The 21116-nt window shown below is 38.0% G+C and overlaps 1 protein-coding gene across 4 annotated transcripts in view; it reads left to right on the forward strand.

The window, feature by feature from the left end:
- Positions 1–21116, forward strand: part of USP25 (ubiquitin specific peptidase 25) — a 69672-nt gene that overhangs the window by 15761 nt on the left and 32795 nt on the right. For 2 of the 4 annotated variants that reach the window (XM_027680876.1, XM_027680877.1), the window contains exons 4-8: positions 534–696; positions 13630–13716; positions 18353–18490; positions 19343–19419; positions 20129–20202. In XM_027680876.1, coding sequence (XP_027536677.1) covers positions 18374–18490; positions 19343–19419; positions 20129–20202 — 268 coding nt within the window. In that variant the 5' untranslated portion in view covers positions 534–696; positions 13630–13716; positions 18353–18373. Of the gene's footprint in view, positions 1–533; positions 697–1030; positions 1121–13629; positions 13717–18352; positions 18491–19342; positions 19420–20128; positions 20206–21116 lie in introns of those variants that run through there. The other 2 variants (XM_027680878.1, XM_027680879.1) reach the window with 2 other exon arrangements.

Consider the following 21116-nt stretch of genomic DNA (forward strand, 5'->3'; position numbering starts at 1 on the left):
GCTTGCTATGTAAAGTGATTAACACAGTTGCATAAGTTGCAAAAATGGAAACTAAGAAAACTGCTTTCATTTTTGAAAGTTGCCTAGCCAGCTTTGGCTTCCTGTCAGTAAAAGAAAGATTGGTGACTTTGTGCTTTGCATAGCGATAAAAGCATTTGTAGATGAAAGCACTACACTATTAGTGCTGCCTAAAATTTGTCCATCCTGTTGGAATCTGGTTCTTAAATAATTGATGACTTGCAGACATGGCACTTGTATCTTGAGCTCTCACAGGAGATTCATGCACTCACTGATATCATTTTGCAAAAGGTAATGGAATTACTGTAACATAGATAAAAGTAAAATAGCATCTTACATTTAAAGACATATTATTGTATATAAGTTTAAAACCAGGCTCAGCAACAATAAGTGAATGATGTTATTAACATGTCTGTATTAGTAATTGAAGGTATTTTAGTACATGGTAGGTTTTTTGGGGTTTGTGCTGGTTTTTGCTTTTTTCTCACATTTTTCCCTCCCTTCTGTTCCCAAAGAGTTCTAGAAGCCAGTATTGCAGAAAATAAAGCAAGTTTAAAGAGGACTCATCCAGAGGTATGGAGTGACTCTCCAAACCCTTATGATCGGAAGCGGCAAGACAACTGTCCAGTAGGATTAAAGAATGTTGGCAACACGTGCTGGTTTAGTGCTGTCATTCAGGTAAGCACCCCCTTCAATTAGCTGTGTGTACCCTTCATTGTATCTGTTGTGAGGTGAGTTAGCTTGTTTTATGTGAATAACTTAAAATATCTGTTTTCCTGGGAAGTTTAGGCCACTGCATGAGATGTTTTTGAGCATTACTTATTTATTGCATCTCTTAACGTGTTCATCCATAAGTCTGATTGAAGTGTAGAAAGTACTGGTAGCATAACTAAGTGAAGCTTCAAAATGTTTCTCATTAAGAAGTTGTGGAAGACAAGGAGTTGAGTCTCTGAAGATCCTGGGCGTCTGCAGCTCATGCTGACATCAGTGACAATTGTGGATGCCTAAAAACATGTGAAAATTGGATTACAGATGAGGATCCGACTTTTTATATTAAAAGGAGCGCATGCAAATGTCTGAAAGGGGGTGGCTGACAATGGAGGTAGGTGGAGGAAATGAGACACCCTCAATCATGGAGTGCTTACTAGAATAGCTGCAAGGGGATGGATAGCTGGGTAGGGTAAAAGAAGGAACAACTGATAAAGAAGGAAACCTGAAAAAGAGGAAAGGGAAGGTCTGATAGAGCTGCAGTTGTCTGGTTTGGGTTGTTTTACCTAGTACAGCCAATGTGTGCGTCTGTTTTTGTGTATATGTAGCTTAATTAAAAGCTAGCTTTTTTGTTTTTTAAGATAGGGTAAATGGGGAAATAAGTACAGATACTGCAACTTGTCTAGTGAAAGCTAATGTTCTTATATCAATAGTTCATGTACGTAAACTTTATGAATCCGTCTTTTAGGAGATTTTTTTTAGAAGTGATTGCTAAATCTATATATGTTTTTGTAAATAATCTGTAGTTCTACTGAAAAGTATTCCAATGCACAGAAAACTGTATGTGAAACTGTAGTACAGTAAGGGGAAATTTATTTTTAGTGTACAAGAAGTGAGTTTGGCATATTGTAACTTTTCGTAGTCTGACATTTTGAGAGGAAGCAAATAAAATATTTAATACTCATTTTTAACAAATTACTGTCAGGCTGATGCACTTTTAGATAAACTAATACTGTTGCTTTCATACTGATGGCTGTTGTACTTCAGGCTGAGTCCATTTAGATCAGTGTTCTGCTTAGCAATTTCCACAAATGGATATGTACAGAGGAGCACAGTTTGCATGATACTGCTCTGGTAAAACACTCCTGAACCTCCAACTAATTTCACCTTGGAGGAGTTTCTTTGCAATTTGTTTAGTAAAATCCCAGTGGGCCTCTCTTGTATGTACTCGTCTTCCTTGAACCTTGCCAACTTCTTGCACCCACAGGGTCCTTTGAGTAGGATTTCCATAGTTGTGCTCCATGTTGCATGAAGAACTGCCATGGTTTTGTTTGTTTTTTGAACCTGGTTCCCACTAACTTTGTCTGGTGGCCTCCATGTCTCCTAGTGGAGAGGTTAGAAGTTGATTGCTGTTACAGTTCTGTGGGCTGCTGTCCTGCTCTCTTTTAACACCTTGGTGGTCACTTTATTTCCAGGCTGGCTGCTGAATTGCAGCCTGTACAGAATCTGTTCTAACCTCTCATCCAGTTTGTTGCTGTTCTCTGGATCTTTACTGCTCTAGTAGCGTTTCGGTTGGGGAACCAGGAAAATTCTTAAGGTGTGAGTGGACTATGAATTTGAGGTGGTATGATGGACAGATAAAGGCTCTTCAGGAAAGACAAGTAAGGACAACAAGGGAAAGTGTTTCTTTCCTCATGAAGGAGTAGCTCAAATGTATATGATACTTGTGTGGGACAAAGATGACAGTTTAAGATAAGAGTTTGTGGATCAGGTTCAGAGGAGAGGCTGGTAAAGGGGCCACTTTGATTAGTCTGTTACAGACTCCCCTCCTCAGGATGAGGATGTGGACAAAGCCTTCTTTAGAGGCAAAGAAGTCTATGGATTATTGTAGTTCCCCTGGGGAGCTTTAATAAGCATACTTGAGCCTTCCTGGGTCCACCATAACAGGACACAAGCAAACCAGATTTCTGGAGAGTGTCAGGGACAACTTCTTGGCATGAGCACCGGTGGGCCAACTAGGGGTGATGCACAGCTGAATCTGCTGTGGGAAAACTGGAGATGTAGTAATGTGGGTATTCTTGATTGCAATGATCAATTAGTAGAGTTCAAGATCCTGATGGGAGCAAGGAAGGAGTAGGAGACCCTGGAGTTGAGGAGAGCAGACTTTGTCTTCTTCAGTAAGTTGGTATCTGGGATTCCATAGCAGGCACCTCGGAAGGGCAGATTTGCTCAGGAAGGCTGAAAGCATCCTCTGATTGCCAGAATGGTCTATTCTGCTCTCAGGGAGCTCATGGCCAAGCCCCAGTGCAAGCAGGCAGTGTGCTGGATCTGGAAGCAGAAATGGGCTACTGAGGAGGAGATTGGAAATGCTGTCCAGGCATGCAGGGATTGGTGTTAGGAAAGTGGAAGTTATCTTAGAGTTGATGCCTCAAAGGACGTCTAGGGTAACAAGAAAAGGTTCTTGATGGTACACTGGTCATAGAAAGCCAAACAAGGAGAACGTGGTTCTGCTGCTGAATACAGCAGGTGAGGTACTCAATGCCTTGCTTGGCCTTAGTCTTCACCAATGAAGTCTCCAAGACCACTGTGCATAGTTGGGAGAACTCTGATCAAGGGTTAAGGATTTGAGTCAGAGATTACTCGAGGAAACTTCACCCGTAATAAGTCCAGGACCCACTGAGCTGCATCCAGTGGTGCTGAGAGAAAGTGGGGAAAAGTCCTAGGAGAGCAGCTCTCTCTCTCTCATGTTTGAGAGGTCATGGAGAATCAAAGAGGTTTCCGATTAACTGGAGCCAGGCGTTTTAGAGCAGTGCATATTGTGTGGATGAGAGGCAACGTGAGTAACTGAGATAAGAAAGATTCAGCCTGGATATAAGGCATGTTTTTCCATGAGGACTGGCAGGCAGTGGAGGTTGCCCAGAGAGGCTGTTGCAGGGTCTGTCAAACCTTGAAGGCTTTTAAGATGCCTGAAAAAAAGCCCTGAGTAGCGTGGTCTGATCTCCCAGGTGACGTCCTGTGAGGTCAGGCAGGAGGCTTGACAAGAGACTTCCATCGGTCTCTTTTGGCCTGAATTACCCTATGATTATATAGTAATGTTTTATGTTTCTTTCTATCTTTCTTAATTATTCTGCTTTTAACTGTTATTCTACTTCATGTGTGGAACTGATACTTTCATGGAATGATCTGCCATAAATTACAAGTTTTGAATAATGCTAGTTAGCACATCGTTTTCTGTAAATTTTAGGCTTACTTTGCGCTGCCTACCTCGCTGTACTCTTATCAGTGTTGAATTTGGCTTTCTTGTTATGTAGATACTCGGTTTTATACGACCTGTCTGTCAGTTCATCTTTGCCAGCTCTTGTTTTTACAACATTGTATATTTCTGTACTGAGCAAACATGGTCAAAACTTGCTCTCCTTTCTAGATCACTTCTGAATTTTGCTTACCAGTGCAGTCTTGGTGAATGTGCACTAACCTCCCCTCAGGCTGGAACAGATGCCCTCTCTTTCTTTTGGAAAGCACATAAGTTGGATTAGTATTATCTGTGTACTGTTTGACTTCTTTGAGGTTTTTGGTTTTGTTTGTGGTGGCTCTTTTTGTTTGGTTTGTTTGTTTTGGTTTCTTAATGGGAAGGATTTACTTACTTGCAGGTTACCTGTATTTAATGCTGTAGATAATGAAATGGAAAGACTTCTTTATTTGTTCTACGACTTCCCTTCCCACTGAGGTTTTTCTGTTCTTAGGCCTCTTTCCTTTCAGCATCCAGTAATCTAACTGGTGTTTGAATTTTCTGTTTTCCTAGAGGTCTTTTTGTGTTTCCCTTGATCATCTCTCCTTCTTTCTTTATTCTGTCACATGCATAGCTCTTCTTGCAATAGCAGAAACATTGTCTTAGTGTTAATATTATTTCCAGAAAGATCTTCATGGACCTAATATGACTTGGTGTTTTACCTTCTCTGTTGTGCAGTCAAATTTTACATTCCATAGTAGTCCCAAATCTCAAGATTACTGATTTTATGTGTATGTGAGTTTCTGTAAAAGATATTTATACACAGGAAACTGCAAATGTTTAAATAAATGTTTTCATGGAAACTTGAATTTTTAATTCATGAACCACAGAGATAAGAACAGAGGCCAGAGAATGTAAAAACCTATGCTAGACCTATGATCTCATGTTATTTATACCCAGCCTGCAACTTTATACCTTGAAAACAGATTATAAAGAGACCTAGCTAGTGCTTATGGTCACGAGCCATACTATGTGAAAGTATGTGGTGTCTGGAATTATGATGGTTTGATCCTAAAAGATAGTGAAATGTCTGGATTTACATCTATGGGATATAATTGAAGTAAACCATTGAAAGATTTATAACTTCAGTTGGTTGAAAAATTAGGTTATTAATATTGTCTATCAACCAGGAAGATTTATGTTTCAGACAACCATCTCAGGAAATTTAATGCATGTTAATTTAGAACATTAGCTAATACTATATTTATTTATCCACAGGGCAGATTGATTACTTGGGTTTCATTGACTATGTAGGAGTATTTTCTTTCTTTCTTTGGGAGTCTTTTGAAACCTGACACATCACATAGGTCAACAATATCTAAATGTTAACTACTGTCAGTCACAATGATATATTGTGTAATATAACCTAAAACTAAATTGCAAAGAAATAAAAATCTTCCTTCTATTTAAGGGGTGCTTGTTAAGGGAAAAAAAAGATTTTGACATTTTGACAGTTTCCTTATACAGTAAAGGTTGTTTTTTATAGGCACCAATTAACTGACTTAGTCAAATTCAGTCATAAATGGTTTGTTGCATTTGCTTTACAAGCATGAAATTCCTTAATAGACATTTGCAGTGACAGCAAACCCTAACAAGATTCAAACATTGCTGGAAATACTGCTTTTTAACCTGTATTTATTTGTGCCATAGAATAATTTACATATGTGGAAGTCATCCTTTTCCGCAGAGGAACTGGGGAGTCTCTCTTCAGAGAGCTCCAAAACAAAGTTTTACTTTCAACAGTTATATTCAGTGTTACTAGAATGAACAGGAATATTTTTTCCACAGTGTAACTTCTAAAAATCTGCCTTGCTGTTGAAGACTATTGACTTGATAATAACTTGTATTTAAAATCGAGTCCCCAAGACAATATGTCTAAACAAAACTGTATTAAAGGGTGCTTGTTTCTTCCTTACCTACCAAGAAATGAATCAAGTTCCTCAATGAGTTTTCTTCCTCCTCTTGAACTTGTAATAAACCTATGTTTTTGACAGGAGTTCACCCATGCATGCTTTTGCTACTGTTTAGTTAGATTAACTTTTATAGAAGGGTCCTAAGGACCCCTAAATCTTAAGGCTTTAGAATATTTCTAGAAGGTTGTTTGTGTGTTGTTTGTTGTTTTTTTTAATTTTAATTCTGATTATTGTAACTGCATATGTCTGCTCTTGAAATACAACTTCAGATACCAAGTTCTTTAAAGAAACAAAACACAAATGTAGCTCTGTTTTTACTTTTTTTGCAGTAGATTTTAGTGGCTCCCCTGTGAAAAGGTAACTTCACGGTTTTTCTTGGCTATAAGAGTTTATAGTCTGAAAATGGCTTATAAATAATACATGTATGGAGCCTGTGAAGCAGCTCCTTTGTGTCATGCTGAGCACGAGTTAAGTGTTTGCAGGACACGGGATGTAGAAGGTGGGTAAGTCACAGGACACGGATGTGCTGTTGGAATCATGTCTTAGGCTTGCTGCCTGTACAAGTCGTCTCCCAGATGTTTTGCTTTAAGACATTGCGCAATACTAACTTTCTCTTTTGGAGTCCCAAAACAGGGTTTTGGTTGTGTGTGAGAAATAATGCAGGGCTTGCTCCTTGAAAAAGGTGTCACGGGGAATGCCAGGTAGTTGGTTGTTTAGTGAATGTTATCCACTCAGTGTGCCAAGACAGATTTTTGATGGAAGGAAGAAAGTGTGTGGGGAATCAATGAAAATTGTACTGTTAATGTTGCTCTGTTTCCCTTTCCCCCAGTCCCATGCCTAAAGTACTAAGTGCAGTGTTTTCCTGGGTCTCATGACTTCCAGAGGGCCTATCTGGATTGTAGCCATTCCCTTTACCAAATGAGGTATCCCAACAGGACAGCTGGGGTTTGGCATCTCCACACTCTTTTCTCTGTCAGGGCCTGGTTAGTCATCCAAAAATGAGACTTTTTTTTCTTCCACAAAAGTACATAGCTTGCAGAACAAAGAATTAACAAACTAGTGTCTTAACAACCATCTCCATGGTTGCTCTTTGACTTTCATTTTCAGGGTCCCTACCACTGCTTCCAGCATTTTAGTCTGCTGCATTGTGTTTGGGAGCAGCCTTCTTGCTTTCCTGATGTCAATATATGTGGGGTTAGGATCTCCTTCAAGCCTAAGTTTCTAGTTCTGGGAAGAAGTAAGGCAGCTTGATGGGTGAGAATGAAGCAAGTATTTTCTTCCCAGCTGGTGGCTCAGCTATTGTTCTTACCATCTTTGAAGCAGCCTCCCACTAGTATCTAACATTTACATTAGTTTATGTTTCTTATTTGTCATGATGAATGGAAAGGATTGTGATGGATGATGTGGGAATGCATTAATACCAAAAATCCTAGTATTATATAATAGAATTTGCATATATACATATATATATACACACACATACACACTGTACATGACTCCCTTGCTTCCCTGGGCATAAACTGGAAGGTTACATATTGAAAACATCCAGTGCTCCATCTCTGTTTAGGTTTACATGGTCAATCATGGAATATTTTCTTTCCACTGTTTTCACTGTGGAATAGCCTGGGGCAGGTGTTGGTGGGGGATACATGATATAAACTGTTCTGTAGAGTTTCATGGGCAGAGGAATAATAATGTTGGAAATCTAGTTTTTTGCTTCCTATCCCTCTGTCACTCCCTCTGTTTCCCTGTAAAGATTGACTTGTCACTTCCAAGTTCGGTCATCCTATAATATTTACCTACAGGATATTCCTTTTACTGCTTTTCCTTCTTCTGTGGTCTCCAGTTCCCTCAGGTTGCTTGTGTGATTTTCAAACTCTTACCTTATATTTAGTGATACCTAATATTGCAGAAGTTTCTGTTGTGAGGGTTTGGAAAGCTTTAGTGGATGATGGCTTTAGCTTTGGCTCATAAATAGCTGCTCATTTAAGTAAAATAAAGGATACAGGATAAGTATTGGGTTGCAGTCCTATGTGCAGTTCCTAGACGTAGAGGGGCATTGCATTGTTTAGGTGTGTTGTTGAAGTTTATATCACGTGTTTCATCTATGCAAGAAGTTGAAAATTGTAACCATGTAGGGAAATGTTGGCTGTTATTTTATGTCCTAACAGATTTGGTTTCTTTTGCTTTGACCCATGTAATAGAGGACTGGTTGAATGGCATTTTTTAGTATGTGCCAAGACACAAGCATAAAGTGAATTCTTCTGGACACATATCATACTTAGCTGTCTTCTGAATTGCAGTAATGTTCTGAGTTAGTTGCTATAAACAAGTAAATGTTCTCTAAATGCAGAGTGGTAATACCATGGTGAGCTGTTTGTTTAAAGTGTTGACTTAACCCAAGTCTGCTAGCAGTCTTAAGTTAGTTTGACTTTCTAGATCAAACAGTATGCAAGCTGTTTTCCATCTTCTTCCATGTTGCACCTCAGCCTTTTGGAAATGCAAAACATGACGGCTTAAAACTGCTTTTTATACCTTGGTTATCAGCAGTTTGGAATGCTGATTGGTTGTCTGTTTATAAATAAAACTGTCCTTTTAGAGGTACTTTCCAAAGCTTTTCAGATATGGATGGAATCCCTCTGACTCTGAAATTGCTGAATGTTTCACTGATTGCTACCACTGTCCATGTGGGGTTGTTCTGCTGAAGTTCAGCCGTGAGACACTGTCATATCTGTCTGTAGGAGTTTTTGTTTCAGAGAGGCAGAGAGAAAAAACCCCTCTTCCTATGCTTTTGCAGTGAAGTTTGAACAGGAACCTGCTCAAATCCCACCTTCAAAGCTGCTTCCCTTCTGTCTTCCTTATATGCAGTTTTCTAAAGAATGCCAGAAAGGCTTTGGACTGTGCCAAAACCTCTGTATATGTAAAGAAGCACTATCATGAGTATGTTTTGGGTTACTTCCTAATTTTCTTAATGCCTGTCATTAGTCTCTATTCTGGAAACAGGATTTACCACTTAACAGGAATAAGACACACACAAGTGGAGTAGAAAGCAGCCCTGGTGTGAGTTGTAAGGAGGAGCAGGGCAGACAGCATTGGCAATAAACAGCCACTTCATGGACTTTGTTGTGAGAAAAGTAAGTTCAAGAATATAAACCAAAAGGGAAAAAATAGATTAATAAATAGAAAAAGTGGGGAAGGCCTTAAGGGGAGAGAGAAGTGATTCTCCCAAATTTGAATCATAAAATGGCCTGGGTTGGAAGGGACCTTAGAGATCATCTAAGTTGCTCCAACCAACCTGACCTTAAACACTTCCAGGAATGGGGCAGCCACAGCTTCTCTGGGCAACCTGTACCAGTGCCTCACAGTAAAGAACTTTTTCCTAACTTCTAATCTAAACCCACCCTCTTTCAGCTTGAAGCCATTTCCCCTTGTCCTGTCACTCCAGGCCCTTGTAAACAGTCTCTTTCCATCTTTCCTGTAGGCTCCCTTCAGGTACTGGAAGGCCACAATTAGGTCACCCTGAAGACATCTTTTTTCTCGGCTGAACAATTCCAATTCTCTCGGGATATAGGGATATAGAGTCCAGATGACTTGAAGGTTGGAGAGAATGGGACTTAGTTGGCCACTTTTTTTCAATATGGAGCTTTGGACACTAACATTCAATTTGAGGCATTTCTTTGATATAAAAAGTTAACTCCAATAATGCCCAATCTACCTCACTAAAACTAGCTCTACATACCATATACAACCAAAATTGTTTATAAAGTGAGGTGAGAACATAAATCTCATTTGTCATGTTGGCAGAGGCAAACTATTCCAAATAATATATTTTGACATAGAGCTCTATTTTTGCTTTTTATTTTTAGGACTTAATTAAGGTTGCTCTCTGCTTGCTATACAGAATGAAGGTACTAGAATATGGTCTAGAATAAATGTCAAATTGGAAATGCCTAAAATATCCCAGATGACTAAACAAGGCAAATGGGTGTTGTGATGTGTTAATGCATATGTAAGCTTTCAAATTAAACAAGATCATGTTTTAGCTAAATGCCAGTACCTGAAGGAATTCGTATAGGAGCTCTGTAGGAATGCATACTTCTCTTTTTCCCTGCCAAAGAGTTGCTTTTCAAGTGCTTCTAGTAATATATATTTAGTTTTTGGTTTTCTTCCTTCTGTCCTTCCAAGCTTAACCTTGAATGGGAAGCTGTCTGTGTTCATGGTATTATGAACTTAAGGTTTTCATGTAAACTTGTATAAAGGTGATCCCCATTAAAAATTCTCTAGTTCTTGTGCAAAATTTTTTGCCTTTTTTTTTTTCGTTCCCAATGCTGGGAAAAAAACCCAAAATATTTTCATCAGTTTGTTAGTGAAACAGCTGTTTTTAGTGCCCTGTGCCTACAGGATGTGCAAGAATCCATCACAGAGCCTGTGTGAAGCTTTCTGCAGCAGCTTGGTAGGTCATCTTTTATCTAGATTCAGAAGTACTGTTCTCCTACTCTCTAAGTATTGTTAGTGTCAGTAAATTTACTAATTTAGGACTCTGCCAGTGGCTTTTAATGACCTGTGCTGCATGCTAAGCTTTTATGGATTTAATATGCTGACTAATTTATATCCTTACACCGTTAATGCAGCATCACAGTTCTTGAATTAATCCTTCACTCAGGCAATCGAAATTCTGCCAAGGTCCTTATGTTTCATAATCCTAGACTTGAAGGGGGGAAAAGGGATAACCAGGGTGTTTTAGGTGGGACCAAGACAACTTTTATTCAGAAATTGCATCTGGGCTCTATGTAGGTTAACACTACTCAGAAAAGTGAAGAGTTTAGTATCTTACAGTCTTGAAGCTACAACTCTGCCTGGTTTTCTCTGGCATGATGGAAAATACATCTACATCATCACCACCTATAGCAGGGGACAGCCACAGTATATCTGTTGTCATTTAGCATTGTTAATGTGAATGACCTAAACTGACATTGGATTTCTGTTGTTGTTTATTCTCATTTTTCTTTTACTATCTTGTTCCCCTCCCCTAAACTGACATAATAGGAGGCAGGTATTCTGTTGAAAATCTCTTGATTTTCATGGTAATTTGAATTGATTTAACTTACCTCAGCCTTAGCTTGGTGAAGTTTCCAGATGACAGCTTTTAAATGGGTGTAAATACACTTTAGGGGTGGGTGGGGGAACAAATGCACAAACCCACCTTTTATAGAGTTCTCCTTGCATGCATAAATTCTGCATGGTTTGGTAAATTGTAAACAGATCAAGGCCAGTAGATCTGAAGTATCCACCTTTTAGATCCAGCCTGTTTTCTCACGCTGGGACTCCTGACAGTTTCTGTAGCTGAAGCCAAGCGGGTGAGAGGTGAAGTGCTGCTCCATGTAAAGTGTTTGGAAGGACAAAAGATGGCTCAGCAAACTGGAAATTCTTTTGCCTTGGCTGTTTCTGAAGCACTGGGGTGGTTGGCCATGGGAGGTCTCCTTTATAGCTCTTTATCGCAGGAAGAACTGTAGGTTCCTCACTGAGGTACTTTGGGCACAGAAATTGGTTGGTCGTAGGCACTTGTTTACACTTACACTGGGGAATTATCTTTTTCTTAATGGAAGTGTCCCAAAGTTGATTTAGCTCAGTATAGAAGAGCTATGGCACTGCCCTTAGCATTAGTGCTGTCGGTACTAGATTAACTGGGATGGTTCTGCTGCATCTCCACACAACCATGCAGAGTGAGCTGTTCTGGAGAGAAGTTTAATAACTAAATATCTTGCATAAGAAGTAGGACAAAGCTGAAGAAGAAAAGAACGTATTGGACAATCCTCTTAATTACTCTCAGCAGATTGCACAAATGGGTTTGTTCAGGTTAGTAAAAAAGCAGAGTTATGTGTTCAGTTTAGAGTTCTGGATTAAAGAAATAGAGTTTTATGGAAAAATCTACAGATTGAATGCTGGGCAAAAATGCTAAGCTCAAGTACAGTTTTCTGTACATAATTTGTGTATTTGTGTTATGAAATTGACCTGCTCAACTGCTTGGCATTTTGATGGCACTTGGATTAGTCATGGAGAAAATTCAGCCTTTGGACATTGTATTTCAGCAGCTGGTTTATTTTGTATGTAAGACATTGCTATGTTTTGCTTGATGAAGAGCCCACCAGTGGAATGCTGTTACATCATGAGATATAACTTCAATTAGTATCAACTTCTAGAATGACACTTCAATTAAATATTAACATTTTCTCTGCTTTGAGTAAGTAAACAAAGGACTCTGTTTTAATCTCCCTTCTCTGCAATGATGGATAAAAGGAGAACGTGTATTTGGAACGGCAAAACAAAAAAAAAAGTTTTACTACTCAATTATCTGCTTTGTTTTAGCAAGTTCAGAAACTATTTTTGGTTGATGTTTTTAATTTTCTTTTTTAAAAATTATTTTATTTTTAAATCTAAAAAAGTTAGGAAAGATATCTCTAGGCTTTCCATTTTGCTGGGGATGCTGTGTACTGTGGGGTGTGGAAAAAGGTTAAACTCTGTACAAGCTCTTTACAAGGAAAGTCAGGAACATGGGAACTTTTCAAGAACTTATTTGTTTTCCTTCCACCATGCTCTAAAGTATTAGGATAAATGCAGAGCCTCTTCACAGTTTGAGTTTCACTTTCTTGGCACTGAGGGATTGAAATCCCATTAAACCTGTTGTGTTTAAGTGACTTAAGTCTTTACTTGTGTAGGACAAGTTGCAGGATCAAAATCTATTGCTGGAGTAGGCAAGCTCTGCTTTTTCAAAATAAATAGCTAATAAGTGATGGGGTGGGGAAAGAGTTATAGATAGTAAAACCAACACGTATGAATAGGAGGGGAAATCCTTCCCATGCTGTTCTGATGAGCATGTTTAAAATACTTCAGACCTTTTCTGCTACCCTGTCTTCATCAAAATGCTGTTCTGTCGTAATGAAGTGAATTTTAATTAAGATGCTTTCTGTCTGTACAGAAAAGCAGTGATGCAGCTACAAAAGTGCTCAGGACTCTGGTTCTCAGCCACTGCTTTGGGCTTTTATTATTTTGCAACCCAGAGTTGTCTTGTTCTTGTACTCTCTTGGCTCCAGGCTTTGTGTTACACTTTGGAGTTCTTTGTGGGTGTGCCTGTAGACACCTGTTTTCATGTCCTAGTGTCTGTAAAATGGGAATATTATCAGTTCTTTACTGCAGAGGTGTACAACCCAATTTCCTTATTCAAATGTACGTTCCTCAGGTCCTGTAATAATGGGAGGAGTGGACAGAATGCAAAAAGTACAGCTAACTGCAAGTGGAATTAAGTTGCATATACAGAGGTGTATTCTCTCTGCAGTGAGGAGGTAGATGATAGAGGGCCTACAAGATCAATTTTAAATGGCTAAACAAGCTTTCATTTCCATTTTAAAGCTGATAGTTATACAATTAAATTCTTGTTGTAAAAAGTAACTTGCCTACCATTTAAAACTACTGTACCATTTATGTGATTAAGTGCAAAGAATTTTTTTTATTATGCTATTTTCTTGGCAAAAATAATTGTCTTCTGATGAAAATAAGTCTAGCAAAGTTAAGTGAAATAATTTACTTTCTGAAATGAAACTTCAGCATTGCATAAGTTTAACGCTTCATTTCTTTTGCTTATTTGGAAGAACTTTGTATTGTTTGTAGAAGTGCTTAAAGGTTTTCTTAATTTTTTCTTTTCAGTCATTATTTAACCTACTGGAGTTTCGAAGACTAGTTTTGAATTTCAATCCTCCCGCAAATGCTCAAGACTTGCCCCGAAACCAAAAGGTAAAATGAGAAGCTGACTTCCCCTCGTGGCTAAGGGCATTTCTCTCTCGTGCCTGAATTTTGCACTGTTCTCTAGCTCAAATTAACATGGATTTTAGAGGTGCCAGTTAGCAGTCCTCTGAGCTTCCTGTGGTGGATCTTACATAAATGATGTCAGCCTCGTGGTAGAGTGCGGGGCAGGGTGTTGGGACAGGCAGAGCATTTCTCCTGTGAATGTAGCTTGTCTTAGCAAACACTTGATTCCAGTTCCCTCACCCTCATGATGTGAGATTAAGCTTTCTGTTATTAGCTTGTCTCTTCTGGCCTCTTCATGAGGTAATTGTAAGCATAAATTTTCTCACGTGTATTCTGGTACTCTTGTAGGATTGAGGAGGGGAGGGCCTTGGCTTGGGTTTCTTCTGACTTCAGACTAGCAAGGGGGAATGGTCATGGACTGATCACTGATCAGTTTTTCCTCCTTCATGGACACCCTCTGAGGAGAGATACATGGGAGCCCCTTGGTTTCCATGCTACAAATTGGAAAGGTAGAGATGGGAAAAGGAAGTGGCTGTAGAAAGTGTGAAGACACGTGGTACCATTATTTTTAACAGTGGCTTATAAGGCAGTGAATTTTTGCATATCCAGAAATTAGAATCATAGAATGGTTTAGGTTGAAAGGAACCTTAAAGATGATCCAGCTACAACCCCTGTGCCATGGGCAGGAACACCATCCACTAGACCAGATGGCTCAGAGCTGCATCCAGCCTGGGCCTGGCCTTGAACACTTCCAGGGATGGGGCATCCACAAGTTCTCTGGGCAATCTGTTCCAGCACCTCACCACCCTTGCCATAAATTAGACTATTGCCTGTTGCCTCTTTTTTTCAGATTTAAGAAAGGGACTGTGTTGTCTGCCTGTTCTTAGTTGTCTGTCACTTCAGGCTTGACTGGAATGTTCAGTAGCAAAACTAAGAACTGTAATTAGAGAAGCAAAGGAAAAGAGACAGTGTCCATTTTCTAAACTTCTGAGTGTGTACCCTGAAAGGGAAGTTGAATGTTCAGACAGAACTGTGCAATTTTTCCCCTGTCCGGCTCCCTTCCTCCTCCCCCCGCATTCAAATAGGAAGGAGTCACTTTTTTTTGGGTAGGAAAGCATGTTTGCATTATGTCATGAGATGATGTGAAAATACAACATGGGTAGTGCTGGGAACATGGCACAAGGTGCGGATGGGGCAGTTTATTCTAGTAAGAAAGATAAGTCATGCTTTACCGAAGAGTTGTACTGGGTATTTTTATTTATTTATTTTTAGATTGACCTTCTGCATAGTATTTAATTATTCATCCTATAATTTGTTTTAGTAATGTCTTCCAGTACTCAGAGTTCTTTACCTTCAGTTTTCAGTGTGTAAAAAGCAGTTGGCATCTAAGAGGTGGTATGAAATAGCTAGTAACAAGCTGTTGTCTTGAAAAACATCTTGCCCAAGCATTGACACTTGCAGGTGAATGCCTTTAGCAATTCCAAAGTGGTATTTTTTAAAAATTCTGACCTTGACAGACAGTATTAAGGCTGTGTGAAATGGTGTGACACCAGGAGAGTATATGGATTTGTGCAGAAACCTTGCTTTCTGCAGGCCTGTTAGTAGGAATCTCTGGCAGTAGTTTGTGTCCTCTCCTTTGTTAACTTAAATTCCAGGATGAAATATGGTATTAATTGGTGTACTCATTTGTCTTATTTACAGCTGAAAAAGCACTGGGACAATTTAGGAAAAGAGATCACTTCACTAGTTGGAACTTTGACAAATAGAGGAAATAAGCATGCATGCCCCCAAATATGGTGCTCTTATTTCTTTATAAGTGAAGGCAAGTAGAGGCAAATTGATTTAAAGTTGTAATATCAGTTACCAGTTGACAAAAGGAAAAAATAAGGAGGTTCTGGAATTTATTTCCATCTGCTTTCTTGTTTTAAAATTGTTTCAACTTTATTTTGTTTTAATTTGTATTCTAGTATTAATAACTATACATGACTGACACTCTTTAGGATCAAATTCCTGTCCTAATAAAGACCAAGTTTTAATAATACCAGATTTTTAATACTTTGGTTTACATCCGGTTGTTCTTCCAGTTGGTGGGACTTATTTAACTCCAGGGTCATGACAACCTCTTGATTTAGAATTAAAGCATGTGGTTGTACTTGAGGGAATATTGCATAGAAGGGCTGTTTGTTCTTTCCCATCAATATATTGAATCCAAATGCTATGAATGATTTGGCATGTAAAGTTGTTAATCCAGAGGTCATTGGTGTAAATTTTAACTTGGAAAAAAAAAATCCCAAACAAACAACAGCCTCACCCTGTTTACCTCAGCTAATTGGGTATTGTTTTTCTGGTTTTGGGCATGCACTTAACATTTCCAATCTGGTTTTGTTCTTTTCATTTTGAAATTAATTTTCTTCCTTGATATCCCTCTGTAGCACAGACATAGTTCTCTGTAGTTACTGCAGCTTCTTTGCTCTCCCAGTTCTCTTACCTCTTGCTGTCACATGAACAGACCTTTTTGCTGCACACAGTGAGACCAGGGAAATATTTGGCCTCAGTGATATCTTCAGGAAACATTTTATTATTGGAGGAAGCAGGTTATTGTGCTACAGGTTAGCACATCCTTCCGCCTGTTTTGATATTATTTTCAGTATTATCACTATGTCACTGTCCTGGCAAACTGATTGACAATAATGAATGTTTGCTATGTATTAAATATGCAAACTGCTTTAGCAGCATTTATAATCATATGTTATTCCAACATGTATTAAGAAATTACTTGTGCAGGCAGGATAGGTGATAAAATAGAGAATGTTTTAGATTATTAACTTCCTGTACAGTTTTAAGTTTGAAACTCATTTTAATCTTTTTTCTTGGTGTTGATGTAGATGCTGTACTGTGATCACTTTATTAGTTCTTTTGTTTTACTGTACAAGTCCTCTGTGGAACTGTATACCTTGTCTTGGGGACTGGCCCATGTTCTTTTGAAGATTTTGGGCTTTGTTCAGTCAGAGTCTGTTTGTTGTGGTAATGCCCACATAATCTGGTCAAGGATCACGCCTAATGCATTAAATCAAGCTTTTTCAAAAAACAGCAAGGATTTTTCTAGTCTTGGAGAACTTTGATAGCCTTTATAAAGATATTTGTTCTGAGTAATTCTACTGACATTGGTAACCAGTTGTTCAGCCTAAAACTACAAATATGCTTAAAACTCAACCAAATTAATAGTGTAAGTTTGGCTAATGCAACAATACTGCCTATATACTTCAGATTTAAAAAAAAAAGGTAAGATTTAGAATATTCTGTGGTTAATAATTTATATCATGCATATGAATTATCACTGGTATTTAAGCATTTGGATAAAATATATCTGTATCTAAAATTTAAAATTCTGTTTAACAGATCATTTTATAAAACAGTAAGAAAAATACCACTTTTGTAATTTGTTTCCCTATTTTGTTGTTATATAGTTCTTTATATATCTAAATGGGAGACTGATTTTGTTCTTAAATTAGGATAATTTAATGCTGAATTACTAGGGTGGCACTTGAAGTCTTCAACCTTTTCTGTGAGGAGTGTTTATAATTGGCAGGTGTTTTGCAAGGTGGACTAGAAGAGCAAGGTAAACTCAGAGATTTATGTGACTAGAGGTATTTTTTAGGTATTACGCAGAACATATGTTCCAATTCACTGCACAGTTTTTAAAGCTGAAGTAAAACATACTTAATGTACAAAAAACTTTGTCCATACTGGATTGACATAGGAGTGACTAAACAAGTCTGCTGTTTGAGCGTGTGAAATAGTTTGTCATCAAGTAATTCTAGTTTGACCAGCATCTGACATCTGTGCTGCCTTTGAATGATACTTTGTTCTAAATACAAGTGGGTATTACATGGAATTTAATTTCATAAGTATTTGTCAGCCATCTACTCAGGAGTATGAGTGATATCCAGTCTCCACTTGTAGTTTAATCTGTGGTATGAAGGACTTGTGTTTTTCTTTGCTTTTCATTATACAGGCAGAAGGCATTTCTTCTCTTCTGGAAACCAGAAAAAGAATGCCATAGTCCCATGAACTGTATCTTAAATAATAGGTACAAAGGAGAGCAGGCTATTTCTCTTACTTCTTCAAGAGAAATAATATTTATGTACACTTTATAAATTTAGTTTTCAGTAAAAAATAAGCTTAAGAAGGTACTGAATAGTGTGTAGGCTCACAAGAAATTCTGCTAGAGGTATAGAGGAATACTAATTTCAATAAAACCAAGGTATATTGTTGCAGTGTATTACTTAAGGCTTTGTAAGTCTTAAGAGGAACGTTTCTGTCTTAAATGCAACGTGGCTTGTCCAGTTGTCAATGTAGCCCCACTTCAAGACAAACAGCATCATCTAGATATAATTCCAGGGAGCTTTTAGTTTCTGAAATGTAATTTTCTTCCCAGAGAACTACATTATTTTGTAAAACTGACAAGTAAAAGGCATGCAACACTACCTTGTAGTACTATAAGTAAGCTTATGTATTATTATGATGATTGGCAAGTTATACACTTAGTTTATTGGGTAGCACTTCTGTAAAGTAGATTTTTGTTATCACTTTGTTAATATTTTTAATTCTTCCAATACAGGAACATAGGAATCTGCCTTTCATGCGTGAATTGAGGTACCTATTTGCACTTCTAGTTGGTTCGAAGAGAAAATATGTTGACCCATCAAGAGCAGTTGAAATCCTTAAGGATGCTTTTAAATCAAATGATTCCCAACAGGTAATTTTCGATCAAGCTTATGCATGTTTTCATATGGTCATCTGGCAATAGGAAGTACTTAGAGTGGACAACAAAAATTCAAAATGTCCACAGAAAAGCTAATAGCTATTAGAGTCTTTGAGCTTTTCCTCTGATATTATGTGATTTCTAGTCAACTTTATTAGGAAAATTTAAAAAAATATTTCAGACAGCATTCCTTTTATTCAGTGCACTTTCTTCCTGTTATTTCAGAAATTAACTAATAGATCCACATTCTTGCTTTTAGGGTTTAGTTCTAAGTCTGAGGCTTTTGAAAGAGCGTTATCTGATCTAACAGTACATCCAGGGCTGGTACAGTCCTATTATCCTGTTTGTGTAGATATTGGTTTGGAGGATCCAGAGGTTCATATGCAGGATTCTTACCTAAATCATAGTATATTCTGCTTTTTTGAGAAACACTTTGTTTCTTCAGATGCTTTGTTTTCCCACATGAGGTTATGTGGCTGAAGTATTTAATTACAACAGCATGCTGAATTTAGTGCTCGATGAAAGTAATATTAGTCACCACTTGTTAGATACCAAAAGGTTTGAACAATGGGATTCATGAGATGCCTTTGGACTAGCATGGTATGAAAGCTGAGCCCAAGTAATAAAGATCACAGGACAGTGTCACAGCTGAGGAACACCAGAGCCACTCATAAAACAAAAACCAATCATGGAATAGTCTTAGACACAATGTGATTTTGGAACACTTGTGGAGGGGAATACTGTTATACTGATCCTGTAAGGTGACCTTTCATTGTGTTCTGTTACATATAGTCTATGATTCTATGATATGTGAACATACACTGATCATTTTGTATGTTTTAACAGCAAGACGTCAGTGAATTCACACACAAATTATTAGATTGGCTAGAAGATGCCTTCCAAATTAAAGCTGAAGAAGAGAGGTAAGTTTTTTTTTTTCTAGCTCTGCATGTTGAACATTTGGATGAGAGAAAAGCAAACCAAACAACCAAAAATCCACTTCTCTGTATGGCTGAAAAAGACCCAACTCTGTAGCTCATTTTGGTTCAAGTGTGTTTTTTTCCATACATGGCAATACCTTGGATTTTTTCCATCAATTGTCTTTTTCACCCCCTTATTTTGTGTTAGAAATCTAGCTCAACGAAGTCCGAAGTGTATAAAGAATAGAGATGTGGTATTTGTACTTAATCAGTTTGGCTCTTTTCATTTGAATGAAGTTTTGCTTTTCGATCCTGCAGTTTGAAATACTTCAAAACCTTGCTCCTTTTTCTCATATCAGAAGTAAATACTCATTGTTTGTATAAGTAAACATCTGTAAACCGTCTTTTGAATATGTAATTTTTTCTAGAGTGTTGCAGGAAATAGTTTTTACAAGGGTTTTGTACAATTAACCACTCATTAATTGAATCTGGTTTACATAGGCACTTCTGAAACTTAATTTTCACTGTAAATATCCGAATCATTGTTACTGTCAATAGATAAAAGTACAAATATAAATTAACAGTAACTGAGTAAAATAGGCAGCATAATTTCCATAATGAATTCAGAATAATCCGTTCATAATTTTATAAAAGTTTGTAGCTTTGTGTTTGAATTTTATTTTTTTTCACTAACACACTTCCTGTTTTTTAGGGATGGAGAGAAACCAAAGAACCCGATGGTGGAATTGTTTTATGGACGATTTCTAGCAGTAGGTGTACTTGAAGGTATGCATCTGGATTTGCTTGGACATCTGTGGTTGTGTCTGTCAAGTGCCTGTCCACATACATGGGTGAACGATGCAGTTGTAGGACTTAGGTACTTCTGCAGAAGCACACTTGGAGAATACAAACTCAGTCTGTGACAAATGGTTTGTCCTGGAAATATGAGACTGAAGGTAAATGCAGTGAGCTGCAGGGATCCAGAAAGACTGTTTTGATAACCTTAAGGAGCTGATTGTATGTTCTCAGTGCAGCAGAAGTTCAGGTGAGATGCTGAGGGAAAATCCTTGGAAGAAATTATTGGGGTACTTTTACCACTTACTAATTGTATATGGAAGGCAAGTTACTGTATTTCATTGAGCTAGTCTCTCATTCTCTCTCTTATTCATTTAGTGCCATTAAAAATTTCATTTTCTTGCATTTTCTTCTGCATGTATGAAAAACTCACCCTCCTAAAAGTTACAGTTTGCTGGAAACAAGTCAGTGGAAACCTTCTCAAAGGCAGTGTTGGGGGGAGTGCTAAGGAGGAAGAAACTGTACAACAAGCTTCCCTTTATCTTATCTGTATGTAATTAGTAGAACTGTGGAATTGCAGTGTTCTCTATTTCCAGGAGGCTATGAAAGCATTTTTGAGTAACTTTAATATTGGTGAATCTGCCCCCCATCCTAAATTAATGACTTGCATTTGAAAGGAGCTATAGTCTTTTAAGTGGCTTCCAGGTTGTTCCTGGAACAAGCTGTTGACAGATTTCAAAACCATTCTGCAGATTTCTTGCTGCTAGCTACCATTCTTGCTCCTTTACATTTAACTACTTTCCTCCTTTACATTCTCATCTGAACTGAGGAGATATGTAAAAATCAAACCAATGGAAAGAAACTAGCAGGCCTAAGAAGACTTGTTACTGACTTTAGCATGAAAT

The sequence above is a fragment of the Neopelma chrysocephalum genome, unplaced genomic scaffold (genome assembly GCF_003984885.1).
Source record: "Neopelma chrysocephalum unplaced genomic scaffold, ASM398488v2 Primary Assembly neopelma1_60, whole genome shotgun sequence".
Classification (NCBI taxonomy): Eukaryota; Metazoa; Chordata; class Aves; order Passeriformes; family Pipridae; genus Neopelma; species Neopelma chrysocephalum.